The sequence below is a fragment of the Apodemus sylvaticus genome, chromosome 16 (assembly GCF_947179515.1).
Source record: "Apodemus sylvaticus chromosome 16, mApoSyl1.1, whole genome shotgun sequence".
Lineage (NCBI taxonomy): Eukaryota > Metazoa > Chordata > Mammalia > Rodentia > Muridae > Apodemus > Apodemus sylvaticus.
Window position 1 is genome coordinate 24159779 of NC_067487.1, and position 20926 is coordinate 24180704.

The window sequence follows — 20926 nt, forward strand, 5'->3', positions numbered from 1 at the left end:
CTGATGATGAAATACTACAATTGCCTACCATAAATGGTCAATGTTAGAAACTCAGTCTCCTTATTAATGAGAACCTTGGCGGCAACACTACTATCATTGGTGTAATACATTGTCAGCTGGTGATTTGTGATATCAATCTAGCTTCAGGTTCTTAATCACATGTATAATTATAAAAGAAATGACTTAAGGACTATTAAAATTGAGACAGTTCAGTATAAGAAATTCTGGTGCATCTGATCTGGAAAGAGTAAAATTGTCATAAATAAAGAAAATAACCTTTTTTGGAAGCTATCAGGATGAAACCAGGCATCATGCCACATGTCATTTGACAGCATAATGCCAGCATAACTCACGAGTGTGGGACGATCAAGGCAAACAGCAATATCTTTATGAAAACACAAGTATGCCATAATCAAATAAAGCAAATCACAATATCACCACACCTGAAATATTTTCCAAATAAAAGGATAACTCAAAATTTTCACCTCCCTCCCCCAGTCATCCATGATTGTCGGTGGTAGCTGAAGTAGTTTGCAACCTTATAATTTAAACCATCCTATATCAAGCCTCTCCATTTTTGACATTGTATTCTAAGTTGTTTCATTACAAATTTGAAACAGGAAATAAGGCAAGAAATTATCAAATCTACTGCCAGTGTTATTTTAATTGGCAAGAGATTCTAACTGACACTCACAGAACACTATATGACTCTCATGCACAAACTTCTCTGAATGAAGCATCTAAGATGATTGATTGGCGTTTTTTATACCTAAGGTAGGACAAAATAAAAAATGCTATAATCATCATGGAATAAAGTCGTTGTCATGTAGACCATTATAGCTGGCAGATGTAAATATACTTTTCTTCTAGTAATAGAAGAAAATTAGATAAACATTGTCATTTAAAATTTTACTTTATTTATAAATGCCCACAGATAGGTTTAATATACAATGATGATGAGTCTATATGAAGATACAAACCCATTTTATTTTGCTGAGAAACATCTTGCTACTATAACCATATTAATTGGTTGTAATTTAACCCTTAAAAACAGTATACATATTTCTAGAATGTAGCATATTTGAGCAGGGTTCTTGCATAGTAAACATAAAGCTCTGGGTTTGACTCCAAGACTATATAGCCTGGGTCTAGAAGCATGGGCCAGAAGTCTTAAAATTAGAAAGGTTAAATTCAAAAGATCAAAATGTTAACGTCCTTATTGGATACAGTATCCAGTTGGGATCAATATGTGTTACATGAAACTATTTCAAACCAACAGGCAAAACCCACATGTCATATTTTAAAATCTGTTTTGAAAGCTGGAATCAAGAGCATGGACTACTCCAATTTTATCTCTGGCAAGAAAATATTAAGTATTTAGTGGGGAAAGTTAAATATCTTTAACAGTAATTTTAAGAAAATTTAAAGAAAAAAAATTAAACAACAATATTGATAAAGCATCTAGAAAAAAATCCTTTATAGCAACGTTCAGGTGGCAGATGGGAGCACAGTGTGATCATCATGTACACTTATCTTTTTCCTGCCAGTACAGAACTTGTGGGGAATGCATGAATATAAAACAAGTATTTGCATAAACTATATGAATAAATTACATAGAGAAATATATTACTTTCTGCCTGGTACAATTACTCTTGAAGACTGGCAGAGAAAACGGAATTGTTCACTTGAGAACACTCAAGAGTCCCACGAAAGATGAAACTGAAGGTTCTTCACATTTTAAAACTGAATAATTCTTCAGAGTTCACTAAGCAGTTACAAAACATACATTTGAACTCATACTTGACTGGGTCATATGGATGCGAATTCAGATTTCTGTGAATTAGGTAGAAGAATGAAATCCCAAACCCACAACAGACTAACAGATTCAAGGAAATGCTCATTTTCAGGCTGAACAAAGCACACAGATACTTGTATTTCTTTGATGTACCAGCAAAAATGCCAATGAAAGCTTTTAATCCAGTTCTCTCTGATGTATCAACCCCATACCTTATGCCTTTAAAATTGCATAGAAAGTAAAGCAAAGAAAGTGCAGAAATTATTCTGCAGTTTCTGGAATTTTCAAATGTTTTTAAAAAGAGCTGTAAAAAAGAAAACAAACAAAACAAAAAGAAAACCACCATACAACAATGAAACAAAACTGGAAGAAAATTTTACTTTAAGCTATGGATAGATGATACCAATCTATACTACATATTCAACTCTGTATCTTTGATCTGTATCAGTGATCAAAATAATCAGCATTTTGATGACTAGAACACATAAAATAATCCATTAACATGATGGAAAAGGCAAAACACAGAAAACCGTAAAGCTGGGATATGTGTTGCCCAAGACATTCAATCCACACATCCCCTCAACTCTGTGAACACCATAATTAGGTAGAATTTACAGAGAAACTCTTGTAAGCAATGAGAATTTCTTGTTCCCTCTATGCCTTTCTACTCTGTTTCTTTTCATCATAAATAGTGACAGAAATACCTGATAGGGCTGGAAGTTGAGTCTGGATCTCTTGCCATGACAGTACCAATGATCGTGCCCACTTCAATATCCTCGTGAACCTCAAACAGATAGGAGGATCGACTGAAAACAGGAGGCTCGTCCACATCTTCTATGGAGATCTTCACGATGGTAGTATCTTTGAATGGCCCTAGATAATAAAAACGTGGATCCACATGGGTATTTTCTGCCTCCACCTTTAGAGTATATAGTCTTCGGTTCTCATAGTCAAGAGGCTGTTCAAAGGCAAAAGTCATTAGTTAGATTTGGGGCAATGGAATATCTGCTGTTCCCAAGTTTCACCAGGACTTTAATATCCTGTAAGTTGTTTATTAGTATAATAATAATTAATAATCAATAATAATAATTATTATTAATAATAATTAGGCTTGATTTCTGTAATATTGATAAATGTTGTTGTTTAATGCTTTGGAACATAGAAGAATATTTGGATTATTCTACAAACTTGGATGAATTTTAAAGTTATCTCATAAGGGCAGTATTTCATCCAAAAAAATGGGTTGATAAGTTGTGGCCTTCTATGTTGTATATGTACTTGATGACATACAGGTTACACATCAGCTTTTTAAGGCAACAATTTAAAAATTGGGACATTTACAAATCTGTGTTAAAGTATTTCCATCAATGTAATGGTTTCATTTAACTATAAAGATCCTTTATGGGATTTCAAACTCTAATAAAGCTACAGCAGTTATAAGGCATATTCAAGATACACAAAATACTATAAAGTGAAGGAAGAAATATTATATCAACTTTATGAAAATATAATTTCATGTTGTATTATAAAACAAAAGGAATGTTTGTTGTTGAGGCAATTTAGACATCACAAATTTTAAATATAATTCCTTGACCTATAAATATTGCACAAAACATTCCTTGCTCAATTTTTCTACGTTTTTTTCATGCAAGAAAGCCAAAGATTCTGTGTGAATTATTGCTACTTCCTGGTTAGTTATTGTTACTTCCTTAAAATGAGAAAAAAGTGACTTTTTAGCATTTCTTGTCCTTTGGAGTAATAATTGGTTGTGTGTCCTTTGCCTTCAATGGCATCCCAAGATAATTGTATTAGTTACCAATACCTCAAAAGTTACCTTTCTCATGACATTTCACTTGGATCTAAATAGAAATTTGCCTTATTTTTCTTGTAATGATGGAGCCAACTGCAATAAAACCTGGCTACCTCTAAATTCCATCATTGAGCATATGTTAGCAGAGAAATTTAATTTATATAGCAGAAGGGAAAATGTGAACAATTAAATTATGTTCCAATCCATTCTGTCTCTTTTTATTAGCAACTCTAATTATTGGCTCCTACATCTGGATAGCATGCTATTTTTATGCCCCCGACTGTGATGATATAATGTCATTATTAGTTATTAACTGCTCTTTAGGAAAACATCATTTTTACAGTGGGCTTTTAATAACATGGCTAAGAAATATAATCACACATATATTAACGTGATGTTTTCTTTTTCAAATCTCAGGTTTCATGTTACAAATAAGGGCATATATTCAAAATGTCTAAAGAGCTCTTTCATACTAGAGCCTTCTCATTTACATGTAATGAAAGCCCAACTAAACACACCCATGTAGTTTCCTTTCACAGCTAATGTAAGAGCAAATAGTACACAATGAAATATCTACTCTCCCAACAGAGATACTCGTTTTCAGAGAATCTGAACACCTTTTTCACAGTGATGATGCCTTCCTGTGTGTCCTTCTCAGTTATAATGTCAAACATATCTGTGCCATCTCCATCAATAATGCGGTAATCCACTTCAGCATTTTTCCCCGTGTCAGCATCGGTGGCTTTCACACTTCCCACGGCCGTGCCAACTGGAGAGGACTCAAGAACTCGAAGATGGATGGTGTCTGTACAGAACAACAAAAATGTATAAATGCTAACATGCATACCCACGTAATATATATGTGTGTATATATATTACATCATTACCAGGTATACATATATATACACATTTATGTCAATACACATATTTATGTATACAAATATGCATATATAAGAATTTTTAGAGAATATTCAAAGTAAAGTGCATGTAAAATGATATTGTATAATTTATGTTCTGTTAGATGTTGAGAAATTAATACTTTGAGCACACTTACAAAAACTAGGAGAAAAATGTGGGGCTTCATGGTACTGTCCTGTATATGGCATTCTGAATATTATCAACTGCTAATAGTATCAGGAATTCTGAATTTGAAAACTAATTTATTTTATTTCAGTAGTGTTTGGGTCCCAAAAGGCACATGGATGTGTTTACATAATCTGAACAAATCACCCGTTGCACAGTGAATATTTGTACTTAATATTTTCCCATGCTATGTGAAGCTATTTACATCTCCTCCTTTACCTGGAGATCAAAACAGTTTGGAATCACACAGAATCACTCACAATGTATAAGGATCTAGTTTGTATTTGTGACAACAAAAATAATTAACAGCCTCTGTTGGAAATAAAAAGATGCACTTCACGGAGTACGTACACTAGATTCTGAAGAAAGACTCTCTCATTGTGCAGTAAAACATGGATGTGTCTAAGTCCTTGGCATACCTGTATATGCTGCCAGCAAGAACCTCCCCTACCACTAATGAGATTTATATTTTAACACCTGGTCGTAAACTATAATTTCTGAATGGTTAATCGGCTGCAAGCACACTTCTGATTATTGCACCTACGTGCCCATGAAGTTTAATTCTCTTTAGTATACACAATAAGGTCTAGACATGTTAAATTATCCTGGTATTATTGCCTTAGTATTTCTTTCTTGAGGCCTTTTACCTTTAGTTCCATGAAAGATTTGCAGTAAAGAAAACCTTAAATATTTTTTTTCTGGGTAAAATAAATTTTCTATGTCACTTTTTGTATTTCTCTCATATTAACTCGTGTATGATAACTTCTTTCCCCATTACCCTAAGATATTATCATTGAGGTCACCAAATTGAAACAAAAAAAAAAGTTCCTGAAATGTGTCTTTCAGGGGCAATGTAATTCTATAAAAGGGTCCTCAGCACAAGTGAGATTTTTTGTTGTTTTTTCAAAGTTTATTTTTTATTCACATTACATCCCAATTATGCCCCCTCCCTCTTCTCCTCCCAGTCCCGCCCTTACAAATACCTCATCCCATTACCCCATTCCTTTCTCATCAGAGAAGGGAAAGTCCACTAGGTTAACACTCCACCCTGGGACATCTGAGCAGGACTAAGCACCTGCTCTCCAACTGAGGCCAGCCATGTAGTCCAGCTATGGGAATGGGATCCAATGGCAGACAACAGAGACAGTCCTCCCCACCTCCCGCTTCAATTGTTAGGGAACCCACACAAAGATCAAGCTATACAATTGCAACAAATGCTTGGGGGACCTTGATCTAGCCTGTGCATTGGCATTGGTTAGTGGTTAAGTCTCTTGAAGCCCCCATGAGCTCAGATTAGCAGAATCTTTTTTGTGGTATCCTTAATCCCTCTGGCTTGCTCAGATCTATCGCCCTATTTTTCCCCAAAATCCTTGAGCTCCTTCTGATGTTTGTCTCTACATGGGTATCTACATCTGTTTCCATATGCTCATGGACAAAGCTTCCTAGGAGACAGTTATACTATGCTCCTGTCTACAAGCATGGCAGAATATCACTAATATTGTCAGGGGTTGGCTCTCTCCCATGAGATGGGTCTCAATTTCGGCCAGTCATGCATTGGTTGTTCCCTCAAACTCCACTTCATTTTTATCCCTGTGCATCTTTTAGGCTAAGATGAAAACAAAACAAAACAAAACAAAAAAACAAGTTGACAGAAAATGATGGTGAAGCTGTGGCACAAGGGGAACACTCCTCCATTGCTGGTGGGAATGCAAATTTTTGCAACCACTGTGGAAACCTTTTTGCAGGTTCTCCGAAAATTGGAAATAGTTCTACCTCAAGAACCAGTTGTACAACTCCTGGGCCTATCCAAAAGAGTCTCCACTATACCTCAGGGACACTTGTTCAGCTATGTTCATAGCAGCTTTATTCATAAAAGCCAGAAACTAGAAATTACCTAGATGTCCCACAACTGAAGCATGGATAAACAAAAAGTGATACACCACATAACTAAATATTATTCAACAATTAAAATTAAAGACATCATGAAATTTGCAAACAAATGGTTGGAACTAGAGAATATCATACTGAGTGATATAACATAGACCCAGAAAAACATGAATGCTAATTACTTATAATTAGTCATTGGTCATAAAGTGTAAGATAACCATGCTACAAGTGACTTTTTTATACAACATAATGTTGGAGCTCTGTAGTCTCATCCATCATGGTCTATGAATCCCAATGGAGACAGCAAGATTTCACTCCTGACTTGGCTACTCTCCTACTGGTGCTATTTCCTCCTAATCTTTTTTTTTTTTACCCTCTGGAACCCCTGAGCCCTGAGCTGCCCAGGGCCTCAAGTTAGAACTCTCCTTCTGGTATCTGTTTAAATGCAAACTTGCTATAAAGTCACCGTATAGTAGATGAAAAAACATCAAAACCAGAACTTGTTGGTACTCTTTCTTTCCATTGTATTGATTACCACTTATTCTCCATCTGTGAATCATGAAAGTATAAAATGAAGTAGACTTTGAGTATTTCTTTTCAGTATTGTATTCCCACTGGGTTCTTTTGACTTTTGTTGTCAATATAAACATTTATCTGTAATTTAGATATAGTAGTTGACTATTGTATAGACGTCTCATAATTAGTTTATGAGGTCCTACATCTTTCTAAATTGAATCAATGCTTAAAAAAATCAAAGTCCACAATGCAGTCTTTATTACACAACTAGAATTTTGAGAAGGCTTATTGGTTAAAGCACTTACATTACAGAATAGAGACCAAGTTAGTGAAAGACAGGTATGTAATTGAGGACATGCGCACATGTGCTTATGTCTCCTCATTGTAAACACACAAATATGCACATTACACATAAACATGAGATCAAAAGACAACCTGAAAAATTTAAAACAAGAGAAAATTAACTTTTATATTTTGTAAATAAGGCACCAAACCCAGGCAGCTAAGACAGGAGCCTATATAGTAAGGGAGTAAGCTCCCAAAGGCAGGGAGAGAGAAGAGAGGATAGGGGGCTTGGGGAGGAAAAACTGGGAAGAGGGATAAGATTTGGAATGTAAATAAAGTTGTGCATGATGGCACACACCTTTAATCCCAGCACTTGGGAGGCAAAGACAGATGGATCTCTGTGTAAGAGCCCAGAGAAACCCTCGAAGAAACAAAAAATTGAAATGTAAATAAATAAAATAACCAATAAAAAATAAAAAAAAATCCAAACAACAATTAGAAAAAAATTCAAACAACAATTAGCAAAAAAATCCAAACAGCTTGTAAGGGATGTACTAAAGGAGTCTAAACACACTCTGCAGAGAGAAAACAGGACTACATAGAAGAGAAAGGTATGTACAGAGAATGTACTTTACACAGTTATGAACAGAGAAGAAAAAAATTAATAGCTGGAGTATTAAGCATAAGATTATGACAAAAGAAACTAACTAAATAACCAAAAAATAAGAGTTAAAATAAAAACAAAGAATCATGAAGTTGTAAACACACACACACACACACACACATACACACACAAACCCCACAAACTAGCTAACATATTTTTAAAGACATCTCTAAATAAACATATATTTAATAATTGTGATCTGAACTGTCTTTGTTTTCCTTTTCAGATACTTCTAAAACAGCATTTTATGCCTTTCTCCTTTCTCAAAACTATACTTTGTAAATGTAAATATTTCTAACATTCTCCACTACTGTTTAACTGAATCATATGGTGTTGAGTTGCTTATGACTGAGGAAGTGATTGCTGATTACTTGCTTACTCTGTCCTTGCTAATTTTCTCTATCAAGTTAATATGCATTTATTTATAATGTATGTAATTGATGGCTCTCTTATGGACAATGCCTTGAATTTACAAATATTGTTATGTCTCATCAAAAAATCTTCACCTTAATCTGCATCAATCAGTGACATAGCCAACATTATTAATCAGGATGAATGATGGTGATCTTGATTTTTCTATAGCTTCATATTATCATTTGGAATTCTATGAAAGAAAGCTTTCTTTTGCCCCATCCATTATTGTTTGTTTTGTAATTATAGAGATTATTCATAACCAGTTAGGCCTCAAAAAGAGTTGCTTTTATATTTTTTTTCATTTTTTCCCTCTACCCCATAGAATACTACAATTTCCTATTACAATTCTTCTAGATTTGACATTGGTAAATTGCCCGTTTGTCTTTAGTTTTTTCTCATATTTTTTCCATAATTACCGGAATCTTTGGAAGAAGGTATTTTAGATTGTTCTAATAAGTATACTGCCCAAGACATGAAATCAAGTAGGTATTCATATAGTTATAGTTTACCAAAAATAATTCAGAAAAATTTAAAGAAGTACAGTGTTCTAGAATCACAGAGCATTACATTCCTGACCCATGCTGTATAAATACGTTAAAGACAAAAGGAAGATACTTATACCTACTTGAAAAAAATTCTAATACATTTTGAGAAGATAATTTCAATAGCACTTATTTACCATCTTTCAGCATACCATCTTATCTTTCAAAAAAAGCCACGTGTACATTTCTGCGAAAAAGGACTTTCAATGTTATGCTTAGCAATAAGTAAAAAAAGCTGATACAATCATATGACAGCATAGGAGTTCTTAAGTCAGAATATTGCTACACTAGACTTCTTTTAAAAAATTAAATTTCCAGCCGGGCAGTGGTGGCACATGTCTTTAATCCCAGCACATGGGAGGCGGAGGCAGGTGGATTTCTAAGTTTGAGGTCAGCCTGGTGTACAGAGTGAGTTCCAGGACAGCCAGGGCTACACAGAGAAACCCTGTCTCGAAAAAACCAAAAATAAATAAATAAATAAATAAATAAATAAATAAATAAATAAATAAATAAATTTCCCTTTATTCAGGTTTTTCCTTTTTAATTTATTGATCTCTCGTATACTGCAACGTAACTGCCGCTCTCACCCAGAATGCTCCTCTCCCAGGCTTTATCTTTCACTCTCCTCTTTTCCCAGATCCCAGCTCTCTTCATTTCCTCTCACAAACGATCACACCTTCCAAGGACATCAACCAAATATGGCATAACGTGCTACAGCAAGAGCAGGCACATATACTCAAATCATGACTACAGGAGGCAACCCAGTAGGAGGTTAAGAGGCTCAATGGAACATGCTTTGACATCTCATTTTGTGAGCATCAGTTATACACTACTACTGAAGGTTATTGCTGAGTGGAGAATTTCATGATATTAGCATTCGAATCTTTCTTCTCAAATATTGTTCACTAATTCTGGTGTTTGTTCCACTTGTACTGTTAACATAGTCCTGATTAAGTCTTATAGGTTTTAAATCTGAGGATTTGAAAAATAAAAAAGACAAGGATTTCTTCATGGAACCGAACTAAATGAACTCCCAAAGAATAATTAGATTATAGAACAATAAAAGAATTAAAACCTAACCAAATTGTAGCCAGAGGCTACAAAATTAGATAAGTATTAAGAAAATAAAAGATTCATTCATTAAAGCCATTAAAATGGGTTTGTACTTTTACAGTGTTAGCTTAATAATTTAGTCTGGTCTTTTAACTGAAAATGTGATTAATGTATTTATGTGATACAAAGGCATATATATGATATATATCTTGGTATATATCATATATGTAATAAAATAATATAGTTCTCAAACTGCAATGAAATGAGGAGCCTGAGAAGTAGACAGATTATTGTTGCTTGTGGCTGTTTGCTATACTAAAATAAAATTATCTTCATTTTGATAGATCCGTGAAGCTATAAACAATGGTCAAGTCCTTAAAACCTACAAGAAAGTTACTGAGGTAGCAGATAGACTCCATAGTCAGATCAGAGTAGCCGGATATCTTGGCTCATAGCTAGAAACGGAACACTTGGGAGGATAAGGTAAGGAGATTGTCATGAGTTCTAGGCCTATTTAGGGTACCCTGGAGAGAACAAAATGTTTTGTATGAAATGTAAAGAATAGTATGCAGACTGGCCTCTAAATGCAGTGTTTCAAATTCACAGCATGGTCTCAGATAACCTGGCCTATTAGATTGTTACAGACACAGATAGTTTTAACTATGAGGGAAGCAGAATAACTGGTGCATGTACAATAGGTTGGGAGCAGGGTTTTAAAGCAGTCTAAAATTACTTCAGACAGAGTCTGTGCATTAGCAAGAAAAGACTGCTGCCACACTACCTGGGGGTCCCTTCTTGGTGGTTTCTTACCCCTCAGTCTTCAGGAGCTTTCTTTTGAAAAAAAAAAAACTAAAGGTCATTTATAAGGTGGGAGAAGTATATTTTAACTCTCAACATTTAGTTGGACAGAGTTCAAACTTAAAGCCACAAAAGTAAAGAATTTTAACACACACACAAACACATTAGATGTAATATCAAATAAGGAAAAACTGGAGGCCACAAATTCAAGAGAGAGGGAGAGAGAGATAAAGAGGCAGAAATAGAGAGAGAGAGACAGAGGATAGAGACAGAGAGACAGAGTGACAGAGAGACAGAGAGATGAAGACAGAGATAGAAGAGACAGAGACACAGAGAGAAACAGGCAGAGACATGCACACAGAGTGACAGAGAGAGACAGAGAGAGGGAGAAAGAGACTGAGAGACAGAGAAAGAGAGAGAGGGTGAGAGAGAGAGACAGAGAAAGAGAGAGAGAGGGACTGAGAGACAGAGAGACAGAGACAGAGATAGAAGAGAGAGACACAGAGAGAAACAGGCAGAAACATGCACACAGAGTGAGTGAGAGAGAGAGAGAGAGAGAGAGAGAGAGAGAGAGAGAGAGAGACAGAAACAGAGACTGGGCTTGCCATAGGCTTTAGAAACCTCAAAGTCACCTCCCATGATGTACCTCAAAGAAGGCTACATAACGGTGACATGGGAGGGGTTAGAGAAAGATGAGAAAGGAAAAAATAATAATTATATTTTTAAATTTGAGACCAATAAAAGTCTTTAAAAAGTTTGAAACCATCAAACAATAAGAAATAAATTTTAAAAACAAGAAGAAATAATTTTAAGAAATAGGACAATAGGCCAAATGCTTTCTGGACACACACACACACACACACACACACACACATATATATAAAATATAAATATATATATAATACACATATGTACATACATATATAGTCACTTACATTTTTAGTTTTAGGGGCATCCACAATTTTAGTTAACATACTGAGCCTGTCTTATGCCTACAAGAATTCCATCTGCAACAATCCAGCAAATACACACACACACACACACACACACACACACACACACACACATCTACCCAATGCTTCTAAAACATGTAAATTAATTTATAAGAATATAAGTCAATGTATTTCTGATTGCCAGTTACGAATGATAAAATCTGGTAAGATCTGGTAAAATAAAAATTAGGAATATGAATAAGTCATTCCACACTCTAAATTTTTTTATAAATAAAAGATAACGCAATGAAATAAAACATTTTATACATGATGAGAATATAGTTTAGTGCCTATATTAACAAGCATATGCTAAAAGCCCAAAGAACAACAAATGCAGATGGCCAAGTAGAAAAATTAGGTTTGATGTGGGAAATCATTTACAGAGGCATAAACCATAAAAATAGACACAAGTGTGCCAAACCAGAATGATGAAATTACAAATTAAAACAATGATTTGAAAAATTTTTTTCAAGCCTTAGATTTTTATAAGTAGAAGCATCCATTGACAAAGTTTACATGAAAAGTACCTTGTACAAGACTGTGACCCCTTACAGCCTAACAGAAGGTAACTTAGGCACAGGGATTTTGGTTGTATAGGTTTCCTGAGTGACCCAGCTCTGTCAGCTCCCTGGGTGCACATCACCTGAGCTTTGTGCATATCTGTCAGGAGGCTATAAGTGCTATTTACAACAAGAATCTGAATATTGAAGCCATAACTGTAAAGAACCCAGGTTACTGAGTGTATAAATTACGTATTTCAAAGAAGGTAACAGTTGGCATTCTCCATAGTAAGAGACTGGAAATCAACTCACAAAAGGAAAAGACAATGGGAATATATATTGTGGGAATAAATACCTTACAATTACCAAGCATTAGATCTGCAAACACACAACTGTAGAGACAAAGCACAGAATTGTTGTTTTACAAATAATAATGAAACCAAATCCAGAAAATCAAAATATCAAAATCAAGTGAATGAATAGCCAAGCACATAAACATGCATTCCACTCCTATCCGGAAAGCAATGCTTTCACCTATCTTTATGTGTAAAAAACGGTGAATGACTAGTAGGTACCTGATAATGACGCAAAATTGAAAATTCATGTTTCTGAAATATAAAAACCAATACATTTTCTCTACTGTGAAACTATCTTTGTGAGCCTCCAACAATAAAAGGAACTTGCTCTAAAAACATGAGAACAGTTAATTTTGTATGGTTTGACCTATTTGATATAGATCCAAAACACTATTGCAAAAATAGTGATCATGCTAATAACGTCCATAAAGCCCCAACTCTATACCAAGGAGTACAAGAAATTGAAAGAAATCTGGGAATGGAAGAGATGGTCTTCCCTGGGAAAAGCACTCCATTAGTATCTAGTGCCAAACAGTCAGCCCTGATGGATCAAAGTGCTTATATTTAGGAATAATATGTCCATACAAACACATATATACATACAAATAGCTAGTACAAAAAGAAAGAAAAGAAGAGGCTCTGAAGTTAAAGGAGGGGAAGGTAGGATATATGTGACAGTTCGGAGTGAAGAAAGGAGAGGGAGAAATGTAATGAAATTATAATATCAAAAATAATCACCGAAGCAAAAAAAAAATAGCAGAGGGATCAGCCTAATATTAACAGTAGGCCATGAGAGAGTAAGTGAGCTAGAGGGTAAATAAAACTAATATATAACTTAGAATTACAAGAGGGAATGAACTCAACTGTCACTGGGACATTTTTTAAAGCATCCTAGAAAATTAGTAATGTCATGGAAATATGATGATAAAATTATTTTGGCCCTTGAATGTTTACTCTAACCACCATATTAATTAAATTTGATTCCCCAAGGAGGAGAGTTTCATATTCAGTCAATTCCTTTTGGTTCTTTTTAAGTAACATGGTAAGGAATGTATCCCAGGAAACAAAGAGCTAAATCAAGATCTAGAGGTCCAAGAAATACATGAGTATACTGTCTACAAAAAAAAAAGGGGGAAAGGTGCCCAGGACATGAAGTTTCCCCAACTGGAGAAATTTTAAAAAAACAAAACAAACAAAAAACCCAAAAACATCTTTCAGCTCATGATAGGCTAGCCATACAAAGGGTGGTACGACTGCTGCTGTTGGGGACCTGACCTGCTCAGTGGAGAAAATGAAACAGCAGCATTTGTGAACCTAGTTTGAGCACAGGTACCCATTTTACAAAACTATCAGGAAATAAAAAGAACACGTGCTTCAGAAACCTGTAGGTCAAACTTACATCACATTGAATTAGTAGCAGTTTAAGAATTATGTTTGTGAGGATTCAAATTATGAAACCTGAACTCTGGAGTGTGCACAGACGTATTTTGTTTAGGTGAATGAATTTAAGTTTTCTTGTTAAGGAGTCTGGGAAGATGGCACAGTGGTTCTGGGAAGGTGATGAAAATGCAGAAAGGATGTGGAAACGTGAAAGGGCAATAAATCCAAGAGGATGAGGAGCACAGGCCTGAGGGACATTTTGGCTGATATAAGCTCAGAGAGAATCCATGTCATAGAACAAGGTAAAGAGTGAAAACAGGGCACCCGGAGGCAGACTGGGAGCTCACAGCTTGCTCCAGTGGCACAGAGCTTAGGTTCCAGTCCTAAGGCCTCTGGCAGGAGCCTTCAGATCTCCGCTTCGGGATCCAGAACAGCCTGGGCTACAATACCACATCTCCAGGTCCTGAAAGAGGCCAGAGGGGCACCTGGGAGGCTGGCTGGGAGGAGTCAGTGTGCTCTGGTGAGTCCAGCAGGCCCCAGCTGGAGCCTTCAGGTGTCTGCTTCAGGATCTGAATAGCCTGGGCCACAGCATCCTGTCTCCAGGCAGTGCAGGAGGTCAGCTGTCCACCAGAGGCCACCTGGGAAGAGGCAGTTTGCACTGGTGAGTCCAGCATTGACAAGGCCAAATAACACCAGTGAGAACTAGATGGCAAAAGGCAAATGCAGAAACATCACTAACAGAAATCAAGGCAATATGGCAGCATCTGAACCCAATTCTCCTTTAACAGCATGTCCTGGATACCCCATTACACCAGAAAAACAAGATTTGGATTTAAAATCACTGGCCATGATGCTTGTAGAGGAACACATGAAAAACATACTTAAAGAAATTCAGGAGAAAATGGATCAAAAGTTAGAAGCCCTTACAAGGGAAACACAAAAATCATTGAAAGAAATTTAGGAAAATACAAAAGACACTAAGGAGGAAACACAAAAATCACTTAAAGAAATACAGGAGAACTTTGGTCAACAGGCTGAAGTCATGAAAGAGGAAACACAAAAATCTCTTAAAGAATTACAGGAAAGCACAAACAAGCAAGCAAAGGAGCTAAGCAAAACCATCCAGGATCTAAAATCAGAAGTAGAAACAACTAAGAAAACTCAAAGGGAGACAACTTTGGAGATAGAAAACTTTGGGAAGAAATCAGCGGACAGAGGTGCAAATATCAACAACAGAATACAAGAGATAGAAGAAAGAATCTCAGATGCTGAAGATACCATAGAAACCATGGACTCAACAGTTAAAGAAAATGCAAAATGCAAAAAGCTTGTAACCCAAAACATCCAGGAAATCCAGGACACAATGAGAAGACCAAACCTAAGGATTATAGGCATAGATGAGAGTGAAGATTTACAACTTAAAGGGCCAGCAAATATCTTCAATAAAATTATGGAAGAAAACTTCCCTAACCTAAAGAGAGAGATGCCCATAAATATACAAGAAGCCTACAGAACTCCAAACAGACTGGACCAGAAATACCTCCCATCACATAATAATCAAAACCCCAAATGACTAAACATAGAACGAATATTAAAGGTAGTAAGAGAAAAAGGTCAAGTAACATATAAATGAAGACCTATCAGAATCACACCAGACTTCTCACCTGAGACTATGAAAGCTAGAAGATCCTGGACAGATCTCAGGCAGACTCTAAGAGAACACAAACACCAGCCAAAACTACTATACCCACCACAACTCTCAATCACCATAGATGGAGAAACTAAGATATTCCATGACAAAACCAAGTTTACCCAATATCTATGCACAAACCCAGCCCTACAAAGGATAATAGGAGGAAAACAGCAATACAAGGAGGGAAACTTCACCCTGGCAAAAGCAAGATAATACCCTTCTTTCATCAAACCCAAAAGAAGTTAACCAATCAAATTTAAAAAATAACATCAAAAATGACAGGAAGTAATAATCACAATTCTTTAATATCTCTTAACATCAATGGACTCAATGCCCCAATAAAAAGACATAGACTAACCGACTAGATATGTAAACAGGACCCTACATTTTGCTGCATACAGGAAACACACCTCAGGGTCAAAGACAAACACTACCTTTGAGTAAAAGACTGGAAGACAATTTTACAAGCAAATGGTCTCAGGAAACAGGCTGGAGTAGCCATTCTAATATCAGATAAAATTGACTATCAACCCAAAGTCATCAAAAGAGACTCTGAGGGACACTTCTTGCTGGTCAAAGGAAAAATACAACAAGAAGAACTCTCAACCCTGAACATCTATTCCCCAAATGCAAGGGCACCCTCATTCATAAAAGAAACTTTACTAAATCTCAAAGCACACATTGCACCTAACCCAATAATTGTGGGTAACTTCAACCTGCACTTTCCTCAATGGACCGATCAGGAAAATAGAAACTGAACAGGGACACAGTGAAACTAATTGAAGCTTTGGACAATTAGATTTAACAGATAAATATAGAACATTCTATCCTAAAACAAAAGAATATACCTTTTTCTCAGCACCTCATGGTACCTTCTCCAAAATCGACCGTATCAAATGGTCACAAGACAGACCTCAATAAATATAAGAAGATCGAACTAATCCCATGCCTATCAGATCACTATGGAGTAAAAATGGTCTTCAATATCAACAAATGGTGCTGGTTCAATTGGAAGTCAGCATGCAGAAGAATGCAAATTGATCCATTCTTATTTCCAAGTACTAAACTTCACTCCAAGTGGATCAAGGACCTCCATGTAAAACCAGACATACTGAAACTAATAGAAAAGAAACTGGGGAAGACCCTTGAGGACATGGGCACAGGGGAGAAGTTCCTGAACAGATCACCAATAGCTTATGCTCTAAGATCAAGAATTGACAAATGGGACCTCATAAAATTACAAAGTTTCTGTAAGGCAAAGGACACTGTTAAAAGGAGAAAATGGCAACCATCAAATTGGGAAAGGATATTCACCAACCCTACATCTGATAGAGGGCTAATATCCAATATATACAAAGAACTCAAGTAGTTAGACCCCAGGGAACCAAATAACACTATTCAACAATGGGGTACAGATCTAAACAAAGAATTTTCACCTGAAGAAATTCGGTTGGCCAAGAGGCACCTCAAGAAGTGCTCACCATCATTAGTCATTAGGGAAATGCAAATCAAAACAACCCTGAGATTTCACCTTACACCAGTCAGAATGGCTAAGGTCAAAAACTCAGGAGACAGCAGGTGTTGGCGAGGATGTGGAGAAAGAGGAACACTCCTCCACTGTTGGTGGGGGTGTAAGATGGTACTACCACTATGGAAATCAGTCTGGTAGTTCCTCAGAAAACTTGACATGACACTTCCAGAGGACCCTGCTATACCTCTCCTGGGCATATACCCAAATGATTCCCCGGCATGCAATAAAGACACATGCTCCATTATGTTCACAGCAGCCTTATTTATAATAGCCAGAAGTTAGAAAGAACCTAGATGCTCCTCAAAGGAGGAATGTATACAGAAAATGTGGTATATTTACACAGTGGAATACTACTCAGCAATTAGAAACAATGAGTTCACAAAATTTTTAGGCAAATGGTTTGATCTGGAAAATATCATCCTAAGTGAGGTAACCCAATCACAATAGAACACACATGGAATACAATCTCTGATAAGTGGATATTAATTAGCCCAGAAGCTCTGAATACCCAAGGCACAAATCACATAACAAATGAATCCCATGAAGAAGTATGAAGAGGCTCCTGATCCTGGAAAGGATTGACCTAGCATTGGAGGCGAATATAAGGACAGAGAAAAAGGAGGGAGGTAATTGGAGAATGGATGGACAGAAGAAGGTTTATGGGACATATGGGGAGGGGGCTTCTGGGAAAGGGGAAATCATTTGGAATGTAAACAAGGAATATAGAAAATAAAAATATTAAAAAAAAAGAAAAAAAAGAGTAAAAACAGTGAGCCCCAGGATCTGTGCTCACCTCCTTGTGTGCATAGCCTCACCTGTATTCAGAATTCCCACGTATATTTCACACAATGCACACACACACACACACACATGCATGCATACATGTACACACATACACAAAAGCACATGCACAAAAGCATGCATGTGCAAACACACATTTTATGTGTAGGACGTGAAGTGGGATGATAGAAGAAGCCAAGAGCAAGATAAAATAGAGAGAGAATAATCTTTGTCCCATTAACTTTAATTTCATGTGGATTTCACCAGGGGTATGCACCTGAGCCTTTGTCCTACATTTTTATTTTTGGCTTGGATTTCTTTGACTGCCTAGTAGCATGTGCTTAGATCTGAAAGTCTTTTCACTTTTAACTTGTTCTTGTATGTCCGTTCAAATATTGAAAGTTATCAGTTCGTTTAACTTTTTGGTTTGCTTAGAGACAATATTCATTATGAGGTTAGATACTGTTGAGGTAGTACTATTCATGCTAATTTTTAGTAGCTTCAACAACTTAGGCATAAAAGGGAATATGTTTTATTGGTTTAAAATACACCCAACTGTTTTGAATTTATTGATATAATTATATTGCCTATCATCAGTTTTTGTCCTTCAGAAAGTATATGTAAATGAATATACAATACATTAATTTTCCTTCTGTACTCAAAGGAAATTGTCTTCAAAGTGTTCCATAGTTTTCTAAAAAAAAAAAAAGTATAAATTTAGTTCTGACAAATAAATCAAAGAGTTTCCAAAAAAGATCCACATGTTGGCCCACACTCTTAGTAACTGCCTTTTGTATGACATTAGTCCTTAGCTCATGGGAAGCATTTTTATTCAGTGTTATGCATACATAATTTTAGAATGCCTTCTTTGGAAATACCTTTTGTTCATAACCAATTTTAGGTCAATCTTTATTTGGACTATATCAAATTTTAAAAGTTCATTTGTATGCATTAAATGTAGGAAAGGGTGGTGCGTTAACACTCTGCTATTTATTTCCTAGTTGCTTATACTGAATCCAAACATCTCGGTTTGTCATACAAACTGATACTGCTTTAATTGAGAGCCAGTCTGCTCTCCTTCCTGCGTTAATCTCCGTGTGAGTCGAGAGACAGAATCTGGAGGGAAGCAAAGATTTTTATGTACACACTGGTGAAGGCAAAGGAACACAGCCCCACCATCCATCTCTTTTCATTTCTTTTAAAGATATCTATTTGCATGCTATTTATTTTTTTATCTTTCAGTTGATGGAGTTTTAATTATGTGGCTAGCTTTTTCTATCAATTCCAATTTATAGTTGTTTGAAATTCATTCCCAGGTGTCAGCTTGAATCATCTGCTTCTCTTTTAATGACTAGGGCAAGTAAATATTTCTTTCTGGTGAGTATGCTCTTCCAATGGTTGTTAGCTTGAGCACCTGGGCCTGCATGAGCATGTACATTGCGCAAGTAATAATCTAGAGGGATTGCTGCAAAGAGGACTTCCAGAGAACAGAGCAACCCATGTAGTTCCATGAAATGGAGCACTTCCAGCCTGATACAGAAAACCTCCCATGACACCAGAACTCTCATTATCAAAGATTTGACTCACCCTCAAAGTATTTCTGGGTTTTCAGTACTACAGAATGTTTTCCAAGGTCACGTGCTCTACTGTGCATTTAACTGACAGTGTTTCAATATTGCAGCATTAAAAAAATTGCAATTTTTTTTCTGTGGCCAAATTAAAAATAATTGGCAGTTCAATTTAAGTAAGGGACATTAGATAACGCATGATCAGACTAACAGGTGTGACAGGTGACATCCTTTAGAACAACACATGAAATGCCAGAAATCAGCCCAGAAAGGGACAAGGGCAAATTGCTTTTCTTCGGGTTTGGAGCTTAAGAACAAATAGCTGCTATTTTGTTTTGTTGATAACAAAAAAAAAAAATGAGGTTGAAAGAGATAATTTTTCTTTATCCTTTGTTCTCTGCCCTTGTTGCCACCACATTTACATAAGAACTTTCCATTTTCCAAGGTGAAGGTTTTTCAAAATGCTCCACATATACGAATCAACAAAATAATTTAACATTAATTTTTTTACTTGCTTTGTGTGTAATCTTGTTGCAACATCTCAGTGCAGTATAATAATCGCAAACAATACTTGCTTTAAGAAAAATGACACAATTATGCACGTTTATAAACCATTCTATTGTATAATGCTCAAAAGATGTTTTCTAATGAGCTTAACAGGAAGAAATTAAAAACAAGATAGAGCTCCTTGGAGGCAATGCAGAGTAGTTAAGGAAATTATGCAGTGCTAAATGGGCGTTTAGGAGAAAGCAGAGGAGACTTGAAAGTCACACTGGAGACTGACAAACTGCTAAGGCTTCCAAATTGAAGACTCTCACCAGAGGAGACAGAAAACTAAATCTGTGAACACAGGAGACAGGATCACCAGCTTAGTTTGGGGCATTTAAGTTAAATTGGAGCAAAAAGCCATGCTGGATATTTCGTTTCCTCCCCATGCCCTTGGGGAAGGCATTAGATAGGCAAAGCTTTAGATAGGTTACCATTGATCTCCCGAGTCTGTAGAATCTATCGACATTTCATTGAAACTGTCTGTCAGTATATTGCAGCAATATACAGCACTGCAACACATAGAAACATAAAAGTATGCAAGACAGGCAAGGTTAGAATCAACTTTAAGTTTGTCTTCCTGCCATTAACACAGGACTGTACTGGACTTACTGGGGAAGCCCCTTTATATGTCACCTGGATTAAAAACTCCTTAAGAGCAGCGTTAACATGTTCACATAGAAATTTTTTATCCGTTTCCCAGAAACACATTTGTACAGCAAGTTCATATCCA

The 20926-nt window shown here is 36.1% G+C and overlaps 1 protein-coding gene across 5 annotated transcripts in view; it reads right to left on the reverse strand.

The window, feature by feature from the left end:
* Cdh10 (cadherin 10) overlaps positions 1-20926 on the reverse strand; it is a 128318-nt gene that overhangs the window by 22473 nt on the left and 84919 nt on the right. For 4 of the 5 annotated variants that reach the window (XM_052159616.1, XM_052159615.1, XM_052159612.1 and 1 more), the window contains 2 exons: positions 4223-4410; positions 2500-2753 (listed from right to left, as the gene is read on the reverse strand). In XM_052159616.1, the coding sequence (XP_052015576.1) occupies positions 2500-2753; positions 4223-4410 (442 nt within the window). Of the gene's footprint in view, positions 1-2478; positions 2754-4222; positions 4411-20926 lie in introns of all 5 variants that reach the window. The other variant, XM_052159613.1, reaches the window with a different exon arrangement.